We start from the raw sequence: 16,968 nt of genomic DNA, 5'->3' as shown, positions 1-16,968 counted from the left end.
GGAATGGATAGAAACGGTCAGGAATGGATAGAAACGGTCAGGAATGGATAGAAACGGACAGGAATGGATAGAAACGGACAGGAATGGATAGAAACGGACAGGAATAGGAGGGAGCAGGGTGGGACGGAGCTGGAGGGCAGCGCTGACATCACCGCAGGGTGCGGGCTGGGGGAGCGGCGTGTGCGGGACGGGCGGGACTGCGCTGCTCCCTTCGGCCCTTTTCAGCTCATTTCGGCTCATTCCGGACCATTTCAGGCCATTTCAGCCCGTTTGAGCCCACCTGGGAGCGGACAGGGAGTTTCCCCCGGGGTCACAGGCAGCGCTTCTCTGTACAGCGCTTCGGGAGCGGAGCGGAGCGGCGAGGAACACAGACCACGGACAGAAAGTTGCAAACCAGATCTTTTCTGCCCATTTCAGCCAATTTGAGCCCATTTGAGCCCATTTCGGCTCATTGGAGCCATCAGGGAGCTTTGCCCGGGGTCACGGGCAGCGCCTCCCGAGCGGAGCCGCGGGGAGCGCAGACCGCGGACAGAAAGTCCAAACCAGATCTTTTCTCTTGTGGCACACGCTGGAATAGAAGTGTTTGGGCTTCTTGCCACGGGACAGCACAACTCTGGAGTTTGCTGCTTGTTTCTGTGAATTTTCCTCCGGCCACGGGAGTTTATTCGGAGTTAAATGAAGATACCGAAGGGTGAAGCGAGAAAACAACGCTTGGAGGGTCTGGAAGGATATTTTGCCAGCACTGAAGGAATGGACCTTTTGAACGTGCCTGGAAAATGTGCTTTTTGATACCAAAAGTCGCAAAGGAAAACTTATGATTGGAATCTTACAGGAGTTTGAGCTCAGCTGTACTTTTAGCCTTCCGTAGACCATGGAGAGTTTGTTATCGCTGCTCTGTTGCCATTATTCTTTGCTGATTTTATTTCAGCAGAAATATCAGGTAATGTTCTGATTCCTCCCAGCACTGAGGGGTGCTCGGACTCCCCGAAGCAGGTTTTGCCTCCCCGTGTCTCACTGTGTGATGTTTTGTGTGCAGGTGTACGGGAACCACTCCCAGCTCCCCAAACACCCAGGTAAGGAATGCTCTGCTTCCAGTTTGTGGCAATGTGCGTGAGTACTTGCTGGCTTTTTTTGCAGCTTGTGGGGGTTTTTTATTCCCTTAGTACCCCAAAGAAGCTGAGCCCATGTTTGAGTGCCAGCCTGTATTAAAGATGTGATAGCCCAAAGTGTCAGACTGTCCCAGGCGTTGTGAATTCAGCACCCCACCCACGGAATATTCTGGAGAGAAACACGTTTGGAGAAAAATGCCTTGTATTTGATACGTGGGAAAGTCCTATCCTCACTTTCCTGAGTGTGAGTTTCTGAATCAAATCTCTGCACAGACTATTTCCCTTTCCCCCCATGTTCAGCACTTTTGGTTCAGCAATGAACAGTTGCCTGTGCCAGTTTGTTCACTTTGCTGTTCTCTGGCGTGGCTTCAACTCCTCTCCCCTCCTCCCAGCCCCGCACTTGGGTTTAAATCAGTCACAGAGCAGATTAAGGATTTCTCATCTGTTTCCAATGTGAAAAAACTCCCTCAGAGCTCAGAAGGGTTTGTGTGTGCAACTGCAGAATTCTTCTGTTTATATAAATAGTTTAACCTCAAGCCTCATGGTGGTGTGCAAGTACAGTTTTACTGCTTTGCCAGCCGCTGGGTTGCTTTTTTCAGCTTTAACCACACGTAATTATCCTCAAGTAGAAGGCAGAGCGATGGGGAGAGGCCACGTCTGTTGAAGGAGTAATTCATGGCTCCTGCTCCACCAAGAAAAAAGAGTCCTATTTCCTAAAAACGAGGGTCTGTGGCCTCTGGCTGGTGGAACAAAGGGGAAACGCTGCTGCCCCGAGTGGGGAGTCCCACAGGCTGGGGTGGGGTGCAGGCTTTGCTGCAGGGGTGCTGCTGGGTTGGGGTGCAGAGTGTGCTGCAGGGGTGCTGCTGGGTTGGGGTGCAGAGTGTGCTGCAGGGGCGCTGCTGGGTTGGGGTGCAGGCTTTGCTGTGGGGATGCTGCTGGTTTGGAACCAGCCCTGGGGTCTCTCCTGAGCGGGCTCACTGCCTGTGTAAGGATTTTGCACTCAGGGCAAACAGGTTCTCGATCCTGAGGTCTCAGCTGAGTTGGGGTTGCCTGGAATTTTCGGATTTTGTTTTTTATGCTTGCTGCGGGTGCTCCTGCAGTGCCCTCGTCCTGTCAGTGCCGGCTGTGCCCTTCTCTGCCCTCCAGCCCCCAGAGGAGATGGAGAACCACCGAACCCCATGTCCCTCCCATTTCCATCCCATGGGACATCCCATCTTATCTGTCTGTGCTCTGCTCCCTCCTGGAGGGAAAACCTCTATGGCAACAGCAAACACTGAGTTAGGTGGGCTAAGAATAGATCCTGAATTAATGAATTCAGTTATGAATCATTTGTTAGATATCTCTGGTGTGGTTGACTTTGGAAGTGAGTCTGAGTAGTTCTTGTACCCTCACAAGATGCAGAACTTGGAGTTCTGTTTCCTCAGACCTGCAATTGCTTCTTGTGAAGTTCAGCAATTTTATCAACTTTGCATTCAAAATAAATAAATAAATCTTAGGATTTGTCACAGGTCAGACACTGCACCATGAGGATGGAGGCCATCAAAGTGCTCTCCAGGGGGGCATCAGCCACTTTATTAAAGTTTTTGCACCTTCATGTCCATGATAGAAATCTCTGGTGTATCCAGGACAGGAGCATGACAGAGCAAAGGGACCGAAGGGTTCGATCTGCCAGGTGAAGAAAGGTGTGGGATGAACCACAGAGGCCAAGGACACAGCTCCAGGGCTCTGGGCTGTCCCCACTGCTCCAAACCTCAGGAAAGTCTGGAATGGCTCTGCAGTGACTCCTCAGCTTCGGTGGATGCTGCCACATTCACCAGCAGAGGTTCAGCCAGAGATTGTGACATGTTTCAGGTGCAATTAGAAGGAAAATCAGCTGGGATTTAGGAGCAGGTTTTCTGCAGTGGTTAATCAGTGATAAGGCTTTAATCTACTCTGCTGCTTTGATTTATGGCCTTGCTTGTGTGCCACGCTTGATTTACATAAAATATTTTGGTTTACTTAACCTTTTGACCTCTTTTATGGTTATTTTCTGTGGAGACTCGTTACACACCTTGCTGCTCTTTTAATTTAATAATCTCCCAACCTGTGTTTCTTGAAAGGGTTCAAAGTCCTGGCATCAGCCTCCCACTACTGGCCGCTGGAAGATGTGGATGGAATCCACGAGTTCCGGGACACCAACGGAGGTACCAAAGCCTGCCCCGGTGCCTCAGCTCCGAGCTGAGAGATGGCAAAGGGGATGAGTTCTGTAGCTCAGAGGTTGGGGTTTTTCCCCAGCTAATGTGTTTGCAGGGCTCCGATAGCCAAATGGTGTTGTCTTTGTGATTTCTGATTTTTATGGAGTATTCTCCGAGGTTTTATGGGCTGGGTGTGCACGGCTGAGGTTATAAAGAGAAGAGGTTTATGACCCAAGGAGCCATTGAGATCACACTGTTGCTGGCTGGTTTGGTGCATGCACAGCGTGGCCCAGCGCGCTCAGGGCTCTCCTTTGGTTTGGGGGGAGTTCAGTGCCCGAGCTCCTCAGGCACTTCTGAACCTTCATGTAGCTCTGCAGAAGTGTAGGCTCTCATCTGGACACCTCTCGCTCATTCCTATCTGCCTTTGGGAGTTTCCTTATTGCAGCCTGAGCTGAGAGAAGTTAAATTCTTTTTCCAGCTGGGCGAAATGGGGAGAGATTTACTGAGGCAAAGCTGTCCCTGATGAGCCAGGGTGGGGACTGTGGCACCCAGAGGGAATGGCATTTCCAGGGGTGGGGGTGCAGCCCCTCAGGGTCCCCAGAGCTGTGGGGTGTCCCTCCCTCCCCAGGAATGAGCTGAGCTCTCCCCTCTGGGTTTCAGGGTCCCCAGCACTCCCCCAGGAGCTGGTTTTGCCCCGCTGACACCTTGGCCAGCTCCAGATGTGCTGCTGGGCATCCCCAGAGCTCCCCAGCGCTCCCCAAACCTTCTGCCAGAACTGGCAAAATCAGTCTCTGATCTATGAATAGCTAAATCCCTTCATTGGAGAGGCGTTCAAGTGTTTTAAGCCTAAACTTTGACCTCTTTCCACAACATTTCTGAAAGGAATGGGATTGCCTGACCAGAAATAGATCTGGGCAATATTCTGCTTCCATTAGGAGCTGATGGCAGCATTCCTACTCACTGCAAGAGAATAGTAATTTGGCTTACAGAAGTTGCCACATAGGTTCTCTAAAGTGTGTTAAAGTAATTTTCTGACCCTGGACCCCAGGTGGTTTCAAAAAGAGTGAGGTGCTCCATATCTAGCACTGTCTTGGCAAGCACATTGCAACCAAGCTGTTTTGAAAATTATATATATATATATATAATACCGCTCTTGGAAAAGGACAATTGATGTTAGATTGTTTCTCAAATGTAGTTTAATTTTACTTCAGCAAAATTCAGAAATATTTCAGTGCCTTGGAAGAGAGAGAGCAGAACAGATGAAGTTCCTGGTGCTGCCAACCCTCACTTGCAGGAAAGGTTCTGGCTCACAGGAGCAATCTCTTTGGATTCCTATTACAGCATGGTGATAAAGAAATGTATAAATGAGCCAGCTGCAGCACTTTGCTGAACAAATTGGGTGGATTTTGTCTTGCAGTTACTTGCAGGGGACCTCGGTAGCCAGAGGTGTTTGTCTCTGCAGTGCTGAATTCTCTGCAGTGCTGCCCTGGATGGCTCAGATTCCTCCCACTTGTTTATATTGTGCCTTATCACGCACAGATATCATTTCAGCTGCCTCCAGCAGAGGTTTTATCTACCTGATAGTTCACTTGGATATACAAGAGAAGCGTTCTTTATTGTTGTCATCTACCCCAGGTGACAATTTGCTTGGTTTGGGCTCCATTCTGATTACACAACTCTTCTGTTTATTGCAGAGTCTGCCTTGTTTTCCACTCATCATATCATGCAATTATTTTCATTCCATGTTTCTCCTCTTAAATCCTTGAAGCACCATGATCTGTCTGTCACGTTAATCCATTTTATTTGTTGAAGTCATTGTGTGTGAAGCCAGATTTATATCTCTCAAAGCATTCGTGTGCTGAGAGTGTGGCAGCAAATTAATGCTTTGAAATCTCAGCACCAGCAGCAATTGAAAGGAAACAATCAGCTCAAAATACAGCAAATAGAAAGAAAGTGGCCGTGCTCAGGTTTTTCATCTGGCCCCTTGATTGCCCTGCATTTTTATCTGGAGGTTTTTGTCTGTGTGTTTCTTTTCCTAAGAGCATTTGTCTTTTTGTTCTGCGAGCTCAGTTGGTCTAAATGCCAAATCAATGTCTCTCCATCTACTTTCATGGGCTTTCCATCAGGCTTTATTTGCCTGCCCAGGGTAAACAATTACAGTGTGCAAGATACTGTTAAATTTTCAAAATCAGAGGGAAAAAAACCTTATGGTGAGGCATAAAAAAGTTGGAGGTTTTCTGATGTTTGGCTGGAGTTTCTTGTATTTTGATTTGTGCCCATTGCTCTGATCTGCTCTCTGGGCACAAATGAGCAGAGCCTGGCCCATTTTTCCATCTCCAGCTGGGTTTTACAGATCTTTCTGCTCAGTACCTGAGGGAAACCTTCCTCCAGTGGCTCTGCCTTTCCCTGAGCGGGCAAATCTCAATCAGCAGATCTGTGATTTGTGCTGTGTGAGAGATATGAACTGGCCAGTTCATTACTGATGGTGTTCATTCATTGTTTGCTCATTTGCCTGTTTTCTTTTGTTGTTCCACCCAGCTCTAAGAATCCACAACTTCACTGTGCTTCCTCCCCATAACTCTACCTTTGTAAATACCAATGACTCTGCCTACTCTAACTTCTCTGCAACTGTAGGTGAGGAATTTCTGGTTTTTTGTTCTGCTTTTCTCAGGCGTGGATGGTTCTTGTAACCTTGGATTCAGAGTGAACTCTGGGTTTGGGTTCAAGTGCTCGTGTGGTAAAAGAGGATTATTATTATTATTATTATTATTATTATTATTATTATTATTATTATTATTATTATTATTATTATTATTATTATTATTAATTTATTTCTGTCACACATTTCTGGAAAAGCAGCCCTGCAATGTTACCTGCATTGCTGGGATTCTGGGAGAGGCATCCCCACGTGAATCCCACAGGAGGAAGGGCCCCAGGGATCCTCCAAAAGCTAAAATATTTCTATTATGCTTAAAAGAAACAGAGGTGACATTCCAGAGGAATATATGAGAATAAGCAGGTTAATTTTTTTCTTGTCTTTCACGGCTGAAATGGAAAAGAAGCCCTTTTAAACTGATTTATAATAGTTTTAGAGGACATGTTAAGAAAGACAAACGCAAGCAGATTTGCAAAGCCTGGGAGTGAGGTGTTGTCAGTCATGACAACTTCGGTTAACATGATGGTTTGTTTTGGTTTTTTTTGTTTGTTTCTAATGAGAAGCAAATATTTCTATATGTGTCCTCATATTAATTTTTTTACCATCCACACACAGAAACTGCCAGTTCCCAGGCAGGAACCTGGTAGACTGGAAAGCAGCTACAGCAGCTTAAAGTCACTTAATTTCAGTAATTGCATTTGTGCAATTGAAATGTGACCTGGTGCCCACTGTGCCTTAGGTATTAACTCACATCAACCTGTCAGAAACTCGACCTGGGGAGAAGGATGGGAATGGTAAAGCTGTCACTTGGGCTGCTCAGATAGTAACACTTTTATATTGCAATACTAAACCCACTATTTTTTTATTCTCTAACAGTAAAAGTATGCTGGCAAATGGGAACTCTATTAATGATGAACTTCAAATGACCCTAATTCCTTCCAGGCCTCTCTTATCTGCTTTACAGACCATTTGCATAGTGCTCACATAATAAAGTGTGGTTATATTGAACATTACAGAGTGACACCCATGGCAAGGAAGTGCTGGGGGAACAGAAATGTGTCACCTTATGGGAACTTCCCTGCAGAGGGAATTTATAATTCCTTGTGCCTTGAGAAGAGCTTGGAAATGCCTGATTTACCCCATAGTACACACATTTTTAAAGGAACTAAATTTTATCTGTTACTTAGAGGTGGGACTTGATGGTTTCTTCCTCAAAGAGAGGGGAAAATACCTGAAAACTGATATTTAAATGAGGATTTGGGATGAGCTAAAAGAACATTGAAACATGCATTCACTGCATTCATTCAGGAAAGGAAAATGTTTCTCATGCTGGAGCTCCCTCAGAGCAGCTCTTGTCAATGTTTTTCCATAAGAAATTCTGAAGAAGGGTCCCAAACCCAGGGTTCTGGACCCTCACAGCCCTTGCAGAAATTCCATCCAAGAATGGTGGGAACAGAAATCCTTCACCAAAACCTGACCTTGTCTGCTCAGAAACAGCAATCCAACATTCTCTGCTCTCTGCAGGCATCTCAGCCCAGCAGGAGGTTTTGGTTGAGATCTTTGGTTGTGGTTTCCCATTGTCTGCGTTGCTGAAATCAGCCAGGACAAACAAGAACAGCTCCCATCATTGTCTGTCAGCTGCACTCAGACCTTGATGAGTTCATAATGCAGCAAACAAACCCCAGGGCTCTGTGCTGAGAGCATTCCTGTGCTTCAGCTGGTGGGAGAGGAGCCACCAGTGCTGTTCTGTGGGAGGGACACAAGGAAATCACAAACAAATTCCTCATTATCCCCATTGGATAAATTCCTCATTTTCCCCATTGGATAAACTCCTCATTATCCCCATTGGATAAATTCCTCATTGGATAAACTCCTCATTTTCCCCATTGGATAAACTCCTCATTATCCCCATTGGATAAATTCCTCATTTTCCCCATTGGTGAAGCAATTGCCTTTCCAAGGGCCAAGGACACCCCAGCAGAGGATGTCTGACAGGAGATCTGTTTCTGCCTTTGAGTGCACCTTTCAGGGATCTTTCATTGAGGTATTTCTCAGTGAAAACTGGACTTTCATCACCAGCTTGCCCTTTCAAAAAATGAAAAAAAGAAACACTATTTTGTTACATTTTAATTGGTGAAAGAATTTATTTGCTAGCTCAGCCTAACGTGGCAAGACACCTCTAGGAAGGGTCTGGCGTTCCAAACTCTGCAAAGCACAAAGTTTACTCAGATTACTCTAAAATAATCATTTTTGGGTGTATAGGTCCTGTCAGTCTTAGTTAACCACAGAGCTGAGTGGGTATGACTGTAATATTTACAAACTTGAAATAAAAGAGGTGTCTGTGCGGTCTTTAAAAATACAACAAACCACTGACAAATAGAAACAAAGAAATGGAACACACAAAACTGGCAAGCTGGAACAAAAACTCTGAAAAGGAAAACAAACACAGAAAGTGACAAAGCCATACAGTTGGACCCAGACAAACATCTGAGCTGTAGCAGGCTGTTAAAATCATGTTTCCAGGAAGCTTTCCTTTGTGTGAATGTTAAACTGGATTTGGTTTTGCTCTAGATATTGTAGAAGGGATGGTGAACAAAGGGATTTACGTGACTGAAAAGAAAGGAGTCACCTTTCTCTTCTTTGGGAGCTACAGAAATTCCTGCATCAGTAATCCAGAGGCTTGTGGGCCCGAAGGTGAGAAACTCATTCATTGTGATTGACTTTTCTTTTGCTGCCAAATTATGTTATTCAATAATCATTGTTTCTTTCCTCCTTGGAATGAAATCTAAAAATGAAGCTTGACACTTTGTTGACTTCTAAGACAATTGAGTGTTGATTGCTGAAAATTTAGTCTTTTCTAACTGCAAGTTAAATTAGAACTGGAGCTTTGTTGATTTTGGAAATGCTGTCCTGGTTGATGGCAGCAGATGATCTGCGCTCAAAGGCATTCCCACTGCCTGTGTTCTGCACACTGGAAATTTTCAATTGCGCTCGGTTTTTTCATTCAAGGCTCCTCTCCCTTTCCTCAGGGGTAACATTTTCCTTCTTCTGGAAGACCCAGGACCAGCAGGCCAAGCTTCTCCCTGCCTCTGGTGGCCGGGTGATCTCCAGTGGTTTCAAAATCTGCTCCAACGAAGGCGAGGGCTCCGTGGAGTTCTACACCCGGGGCAATGCCATGATGAAGTGGAAAGCAAGCTTCAGCCCACCAGGTAAAGTTTATATATTAAAAAAAACCCAATTTCTTTGTTGCATTTTGCTTTATTCCTGCAGACAGAGGTGGTGAGAAGAGCACAACTCGAGGAAAGAGAAGGGGATGTACAAAACCAGCTACAGGCCTCTGTGCTGGAGAGCTCTCCTGGTGTGGGGAGGGAGGGATAAGATGCACGAGGGAGGCAGTGGTGTATAATAGAACACTTGCCATGGCCAGCAGCCCTTGGGCCCAGCTGGCAGAGGTGTCTAGAGTGAGTCCTCATTGACTGCTGTGGTTCTTGCATGTCTGCATGGGAACAGGAGCAAAGAATGCAGATTCATCCCTGGCAGCTCCCAGGGCACCCCAGAGCTGCTCTCTGCTGAATTCAGCCTTTATTTGGAAACTCTGACTGCTCTGTGGTGCCTTCATGATTCTGTTTCTGTTGAGTGCCAGGCTTCCTGTGCCAAGCCATAGCATTAATAAACATTTTGGTATATCACATTATCTCACTGCTTCTGTCTAAACTGTGCCTTGCTGGGGACCACTAATATCTACTGACTGGAACAAATGCTGGTCTTCCAGTAATGCTAATGGCATTCCATAAATATTTTCTGGCCCTAATTTGGCTGCCTGTACATTGTTAAAATAGGACTCACGGTAGCAGTTTCATAAACCTTAATGAATCAGTTCAGAAATCTTCTTTTAAGAGAAAAGCTGCAAATGGCAAGAATAATTCACATATTTGTGGATTATCCAGTCCAAGTGAAAATGAATATTGTGTTTTCTGCCTCTCAAGCATCAGAAGGGAACAGTGAGAACTTTAGAGTGGTTTATGTGCTTGTTCTCCAGCTCTTGCAGTCCTTGTGCTGCTCTCTCTGGGCTGAGTTTGAGGCAGGAGTGAAGAGCCCTCAGATCGCGGCCAGCAGCACTCAGCAGGGGGAATTCACGGAGCTGCAGTGAGCCCAGGTTCAGGCAAGGCTGAGGGCATCCTGCCAGGCATGGGCTTTCCCAGAGGGGCGAGGATTCATGGGCACAGCACCAGCATTCCGTGGCTCACCATTGGCCCTCCTGGCAGCTCCATGGCAGGGAGAGTCCAACAGGGAGCTCTGGATGGAGCTGCCCCCAGCCCTGCTCAGCCTCTGCTGGACCCAGCTCTGGATGGGGCTCTGGAGCTGCCCCCAGCCCTGCTGAGCCTCTGCTGCCTTGCAGGTCCCTACTGGACACACGTGCTGTTCACCTGGCGGTCGAGGGAAGGCCTGAAGGTGTACGTGAACGGCACGCTGAGCACCACGGACCCCGAGGGGAAGGTGTTCTATGACTATGGGGACGCCAGCCCTGACCTGCTGGGCACGGAGGGAGCGGCCCCGCGCTCCGTCAGCGGCGCCTTCGACGAGTTTGTGATCTGGGAGAGGGCGCTGAGCCCGCGCGAGGTGCGCCAGTACTTCACTGCCGCCGTGGGTGAGTGGGGCAGGGTGTGCCTGACACCGCTGAGAAACGGCTGCTCGCTTTTCATAGTTTGTGTTATCAACGAATTAGCCAGTTTGTATTTCAATACTGAATAAATTCTCCTTATTAATCAATCGTAAAAAGGCCACAAGCAAAGATCAGATTGTGCGAGGTGCACCAGTGCTTCACTGCTGCCGTGGGTGAGTGGGGCCAGGTTGGGCAGGGCTGGGTGTGCCTGACACCTCTGAGAAACGGCTGCTCGCTTTTCATAGTTTGTGTTATCAATGAATTAGCCAATTTGATTAATATGATTTATTCCACAATTAAAATACAATTGTAAAAAGGCCACAAGCAAAGATCAGCTCGCGCAAGGTGCGCCAGTGCTTCACTACCACTGTGGGTGAGTGGGGCTGGGGCCAGGCTGGGGGCTGCTGGGCAGGGCACCTCTGAGAAACAGCTATTCACTTTTCATAGTATTCAATCTTTAAAAAGTTTATAATGCTCTGGTCATGGTGGAAAAAATGCTTTTGCATTTGGCTGCTGTATCTTTGACAACAATGGAGGGTTACTATAACACTGTCCAGCTCCAGCTGCCATTAATCACCCTCTGTGATTAATGCAGCTCCACAAGAATGTTCTGCTGCCAGACCCCAGAGCAGCAGCTTTTCAAATTGCCCCGATTCATCAATATGTGAGCCCTGTCCCACTGCCAGGGAGGGATGGCTTAAATAAACACAGGGAGAGCTCTTTTTAACCCCTTTTTAGCCCCTGGACCCCTGCGGGCTCCCAGCACTGCCCTCTGACAGACTGGGAAGGTCCTTCCAGGGAATAAATTACTGCGCAGGGCTCTGCTCCCTCTCCTTCCCTCTGGGCTGTGCTGGGGGGTCTCTGGGCCCCAAATCTGATTCTGCACATCAGTGCTGGGAGCTCCCTTCTAAAACCCTGCTGGCCCCTCCAATTCTGCTCAATCCAGATTTTTCCAGAGCTGTGCAGAATTCTGCCTGCATCCCACCTTTAATCCCTGCTGATTTGCAGGAGGCTGCATCCCAAACTCCTTGATTTGTGCCTTGAGGTGTTCACGCCGTGAGCACCTGTGACTTTCCTGCAATTTCCATGGCATTAATTGCTCTGTTGATGGGTTTTTCTCCTAAACTCCTAGTTCCACAGGTTTTTCAGTGTCATGTGGAACTAGCAGAATGCTGTGAGAAACAAATGTATGCCTCTTAATTGAAAGGGAAGCTGGATGTGTATTTTCCAGGGGCTTGGGAATTCAAATGTAAAGGGATGCCAGGTATATATTTTTTTAATTAGACAGAAGAAGTCCAAGAAAACACTGTTTTAATGTGATCTGGTGTTTTGGAGCACTTGGGAGATGTGGCAATTTAATTTTTGGCTTTTCTCTTTAAAATAATTTACTTGATAATAATTTAATATATTATTATTAAAATAATAATTTAAAATATAAATTGTATAAAATCCAATAGGCTGATTGGATTTTATAAAATTTCCCACTTAATGTATGACATTAGACTATTCTCAGAGGGTAATGGGTATTACAATAGTAATGAACGTAGGTAGAAAGGTTGTGATATCTATTTATTGATTTTGGGGGATTTCTAGCAGGGTTGAAGCAGGGTAATGTGCTTTGACATAAGGAAATAGGACAGCCTGGTTTTTAATTGAGTGAATGTTCATGTTCCTTTTTGATCTGTGAGAGAAATGAGTCCTGTGGATGCAGCTAATGTTGGATTGCACTGAGATTCCACACCCCTGGCAAATAATAACTCTTGGTCAGATGTAGGTTAGAAGAAAATTTGATTTCTCTATCACAAATGACTAATAAATCCCTTATCACAGAAAGGAATCAATGTTTTTTAAATGGAGCAGCTAAAAGCCATCCAGAATCAAGTTTATTCTCTCGCTCTTGACAAATCATTTCTGCCATGCTCATTTGGTCATTTTCAGCACCATTTCTACCCCTGCTCTTCCACGTGAGGGTTCCTCAGTTTTGCTGCAAGCACTGGGAGTATTTCCACTGGCTTTGAATGTTTCTCAGATATTCAGAAAGGCTTTTCCCCATCAGAAAATCTGTGCTTTCTGAGCTTTCCCCTGTGGGTGTGATTTTATTTGGCCCTGGGACAGTTCAGCCTCGAGATCTGAGTCAGCTCCAGCAGCTGGGGATGGGAGCTGGGGCCTGACCCTCCTTTATCCAGTGTCCCAACAGTCCCAGTTTGTCTCACACACAGAAATAAAACAGGATCTTCCACGACATTGTCAGAACTGCCCACAGATCATTACCTGTTTCTGATAAGGCAGATTTAAAATAACCCCAAACCCTAAAGAATTTCTGTAAGTGTTGGGGAAGGAGCTGGAGGAGAAAGATGGATCTCAGTGTTGTAGCTGTACCACTGACCTTTTTTATTGAGATATAACACTTGAAATTTCCTGTTTGCAAACCAAGATTTAAGTGTGTAAGACTTCAACTACTGCAGTGCTCATCTGTAATAAGATGATGGAATAAAACTGATGAGAGAATCAGAAAATTATATTTTTTAAAGAAGGCTGCGTGGCTACAGTACTGGAAATAAATAAAATCCACAGAAATCTGTTGCTTTCAGTTGGAACTGATCCAGCCTGAGGTGGGAATTTATATATAAAATTATGTGTCTGATATATAAACCCAGATTTTTAACAGCCCCATTTGTGTTTGTATTTCCCCAGGTGTGCAAGTCCTGCTCTCTTCAACCCTCCCCTGGTCTGTGATGACAACCACGACGAGCCCTGTGGTAGGACAGAGCTCAGACTCTTTTCCATAATGGCAGAGTGTGCATAAATCAGAGTTACACGCCCTCCTCCCTGCCTGATTTCTGTTAATGGCACTTATTTCCATGCCTCAATTATAAATGCTTTTGGACATGCATGGGCAGAAGTTTTAACCACTGTGGGAAGGTGGGAACACAAAGGAAATTCCCTGCTAAGTAAAATATTTACTATATTAAATAATGAAAAAAAGTAGCAACTTCTGAAGTATTGCTATTAACTTTAAAAACATAGGAGGCTAAAACCATTTTGATAATTTTCCTTTTTCCTTCTCTCCTTGGGCCCATACAGATAACCTGGGCCATCCTGTGCTGATTTCTGCCCCTGCTGGGCCCATACAGATAACCTGGGCCATCCTGTGCTGATTTCTGTCCCTGCTGGGCCCATACAGATAACCTGGGCCATCCTGTGCTGTTTCTGCCCTGCTGCAGCTCCCCACGGACGCCTACCAGCCCATCCTGGCGGCGCTGAGCCAGCGCAGAGGCAGCTCCCCCTCGGCCCTGTCCCTGCTGGGCCACCTGCAGAACGTGTCCTCCAGCCTGCCCAGCCAAGCCCTGGCCCAGCACACGGCCCTGAGCCTGGCCCAGGTGAGTGGGGCCCCAGTGAGCCCCCAGGTGAGCCTGGCATGTCCGGGGCAGCTTGGAAAGCCTCTGCTCACTGCAGACACCCCCTGTGAAAAGAGCTGCTGCTGCTCAAAGAGCAGCAGGAGTTGGGCAGAGCTGAAATGTCTCTCTGAATGTCTGAAATCTCCCTGGAGATGTTCCTGTATGCCTTTGCACCCATCCTGAGCGAGGAAGGCACTGAGGGGCTGGGTCTCCTCTCCCAAACATCAAGGACAAGAGCAAATGGCCTCAGGTGGTGCCAGGGGAGACTTCAGCTGGCTTTGAGGGAAAATCCCTCTCTGAAAGGGTTTCAAGCACTGGGACAGCCTGCCCAGGGAGATGGTGGAGTCCCTGTCCCCTCTGAAATGGGCTCAAGGAATTTGTTTTATCCATTCCACAGAGGGGGAAAGGCAAGCAGGTGTTTTCTGCAGTGTGAGCTGAGAACAGGGGCTGTGTCCCGCTAACATGAAGTTATAACAGAGTGCTGGAGAGTGATGGGCGCTAACATAAAGTTATAACATAGCAAACATAAAGTTACAAGAGTGCTAGAAAGTGATGGGCGCTAACATAAAGTTATAACATAGCCAACACAAAGTTACAACAGAGTGCTGCAAAGTGATGGGCATCCAATTCCCTGATTTCAGCAGCTGCTGAGCCGTTATTGCAGAAATCAGCTCTGGCCCCGCTGCTGATTGTTCCCCTAAGCCTGAGGGTAATCCCAGAGTGACAAGGGCGCTTTACTCAGACAAAAAACACAAATAAACCTTCTGAAAAACACAGGGACAGCGACTGAGAGACTGCCTTAAAAGCTTAGCATTTGCAAATTCTAAAGCTTGGATTTCACGGATCACAGTGTAATATGTAGCAAAAGCCCTTCTGAAAGGCTTTAATTCGCTGTTTCCTTTGTTTTCCCGCAATATTTCCGTGGGCTGTGGCTGCAGAGGGAGCAGCATCCTGCCCGTACCTGCTCCCCACATCTCTGCAGTCCCTGTCTGGGGCTGCTCTGTGTGCCACCACAGCGATTTGCAGGCAGAAATGTGGCCGTGATTATCTTTAGCAGAGCTATTTTGGGACACAAATACAAGAGTCTGATCATACACAGCAGCCCTGTCATTTGCCTGATTGATGTGAAGCTCTGCATTGTCTGCAGCTAATTCTGAGAGACAGGCACCGAGCCTGCGTGAGATTTTCTGTGCAGTTATCTCTGCCTGACTGTGTACGCCTCACAGCACCAGGAAATTTGATTTAAGTGATGTGCAATAAACTCTCTGATTACTGACACACGTTGTAATGAATCGCTTCTGACACGTCTGACTTGGGTTTGTTGTGTGGTGTCTTCCACATCTCACTGTGGAACTTCACTATAATCATTCTCTGAGGGCTTTTGAATGGCTGAGTTTAAGCTGGAAACGTGGGTTTTCCTTTTTAATTTTCAGCGCAGTTTTGTGTGCTCCCTTTTCCCCTTCCATGCCAGCAGGAGTCCCCGGCCCTGCTGGGACTGAGCCTGCCCAGCCTGCAGTGACCCAGGGCAGGCTGGGCAGGGTGGAATGAGATCAGTTCTGAGGTCCCTTCCAAGCCTCTGTGACTTTGCAGATGCCACATGAGCTTAGGTAAAACAGGAGAATAATTCCTTCAGCCTCAGCCCCGGGGTTAGCTCAGCTGTGGGGCTGCACCCGGGCAGCTGCACGGTGCTGGGGCTGCCACTGAAATCATTGTCACTCTGGAAGGGACACAGAGCATGCTGAGGGTGCTGGCAGGCAGAGATGGAGCTGTGGCTGCAATGGAAGTGGGCTTGGCATCCTAACACGAACCTGAGAAAATCCTGGCAGAGGTCTGCCCTGCCAGGAGATGTAGCTGATCAATAACTAATCGAGTTTTATTTGTCTTTCAGGCGTTTTTGAAAGCTATTGAAGACTTCCTGTTGCTGTCTGACTGGATTGATGGACCAGAGGTAAGAGAAATGGGCCCAGATTGGTGATTTCCCTCAGATGCACAAATCCACATGATGGTAACAGAAATGATTGTCACTGTTGCTTCCCTTTTTGGCACCATGACTTATTTTATCATCTGTCACTGATAAAATACTTGTAGGGTGAATCCAGAAATTTCCTGGTTTTTGCTTGAATCTTAAGAAAACAGAGATTTGAGAAGATAGAGCTTTTAAACTGAGAGAAGGAGAAGCTAAAGCACAGGGAGGTCTCATTGAAGCCTAAAATGCTTTTGAGACCAAAGGATGTCTAATTGATTTAAGTTCTCAGTGTCAGATCCTTGCTCATCTCTGGTGTAAATGGATTTCAGATAAAACAGGTTTCCTTTTCACTGAAACATGCATTAACTCTGAGATTTCATGATTTGAGTTTCAGCCTGGAGGGTTAAAGTTGCTTTCCTGCCGAGGAGCATTTGAGTAAAGATGAAAGAAAGGCTGAACTGCAGTGTCTCAGCTTGTGCTCCAAGAAAGACCTGGTACCACTCTTTAGATATTGTCAGAAACAATTCTGCCCAGCTCCTGGCCCCATCCTGCTGAGCGGAGCTGGCTGTGGGGCAGCTCTCCTTTGGCTGCTCCATAAGCAGCATTTTGGGAATGACACTCTGGGTGGCCTTGGTTTGGGTGAGACCTTTCCAGGGAGGGTGGGATCCCCTGGCCTGGGCAGGGACCCCCAGGGGCTGTGCTCAGTCCCTGCTCACACCCGTGTCTGTCAGTCTGTCCCTGCTGACGCCGTGTCTGTCTGTCCGTCCCTCCGCAGAGCCCCGCCGTGCTCAGCAGCCTGATCCACACCATCGACACGGTGCTGGCTCACCTGTCCCTGCACCTGGAGGGGAACTCACTGCCTCTGACCCTCGAGGGCTCCTCGCCCGTGGCAGGTGGGGCTGGCACAGCTGGTGGGGCTGCACCTTGCTCCTTGCTGGGGCTGGCACAGCTGGCACAGCTGGCACTGCTGCTCCTGCTGGGGCTGGCACAGCTGGTGGGGCT

The 16,968-nt window shown here is 47.1% G+C and overlaps 1 protein-coding gene across 1 annotated transcript in view; it reads left to right on the top strand.

Annotated features, from left to right (window-relative positions):
- The first annotated feature begins 235 nt into the window (after positions 1–235).
- ADGRD1 (adhesion G protein-coupled receptor D1) overlaps positions 236–16,968 on the top strand; it is a 111,929-nt gene continuing 95,196 nt past the window's right edge. Inside the window, exons 1-10 of the mRNA XM_005423990.3 lie at positions 236–940; positions 1,037–1,073; positions 3,209–3,292; positions 8,511–8,633; positions 8,969–9,148; positions 10,339–10,587; positions 13,297–13,361; positions 13,827–13,982; positions 15,889–15,948; positions 16,742–16,859. Of these exons, the coding sequence (XP_005424047.1) occupies positions 872–940; positions 1,037–1,073; positions 3,209–3,292; positions 8,511–8,633; positions 8,969–9,148; positions 10,339–10,587; positions 13,297–13,361; positions 13,827–13,982; positions 15,889–15,948; positions 16,742–16,859 (1,141 nt within the window). The 5' untranslated portion in view covers positions 236–871. The remainder of the gene's footprint in view (positions 941–1,036; positions 1,074–3,208; positions 3,293–8,510; positions 8,634–8,968; positions 9,149–10,338; positions 10,588–13,296; positions 13,362–13,826; positions 13,983–15,888; positions 15,949–16,741; positions 16,860–16,968) is intronic.

The sequence above is a fragment of the Geospiza fortis genome, unplaced genomic scaffold (genome assembly GCF_000277835.1).
Source record: "Geospiza fortis unplaced genomic scaffold, GeoFor_1.0 scaffold145, whole genome shotgun sequence".
In the NCBI taxonomy this organism is placed as follows: Eukaryota; Metazoa; Chordata; class Aves; order Passeriformes; family Thraupidae; genus Geospiza; species Geospiza fortis.
Note: the sequence above shows the minus strand (reverse complement) of the source record. Positions and strands in the feature narration are given on the sequence as shown.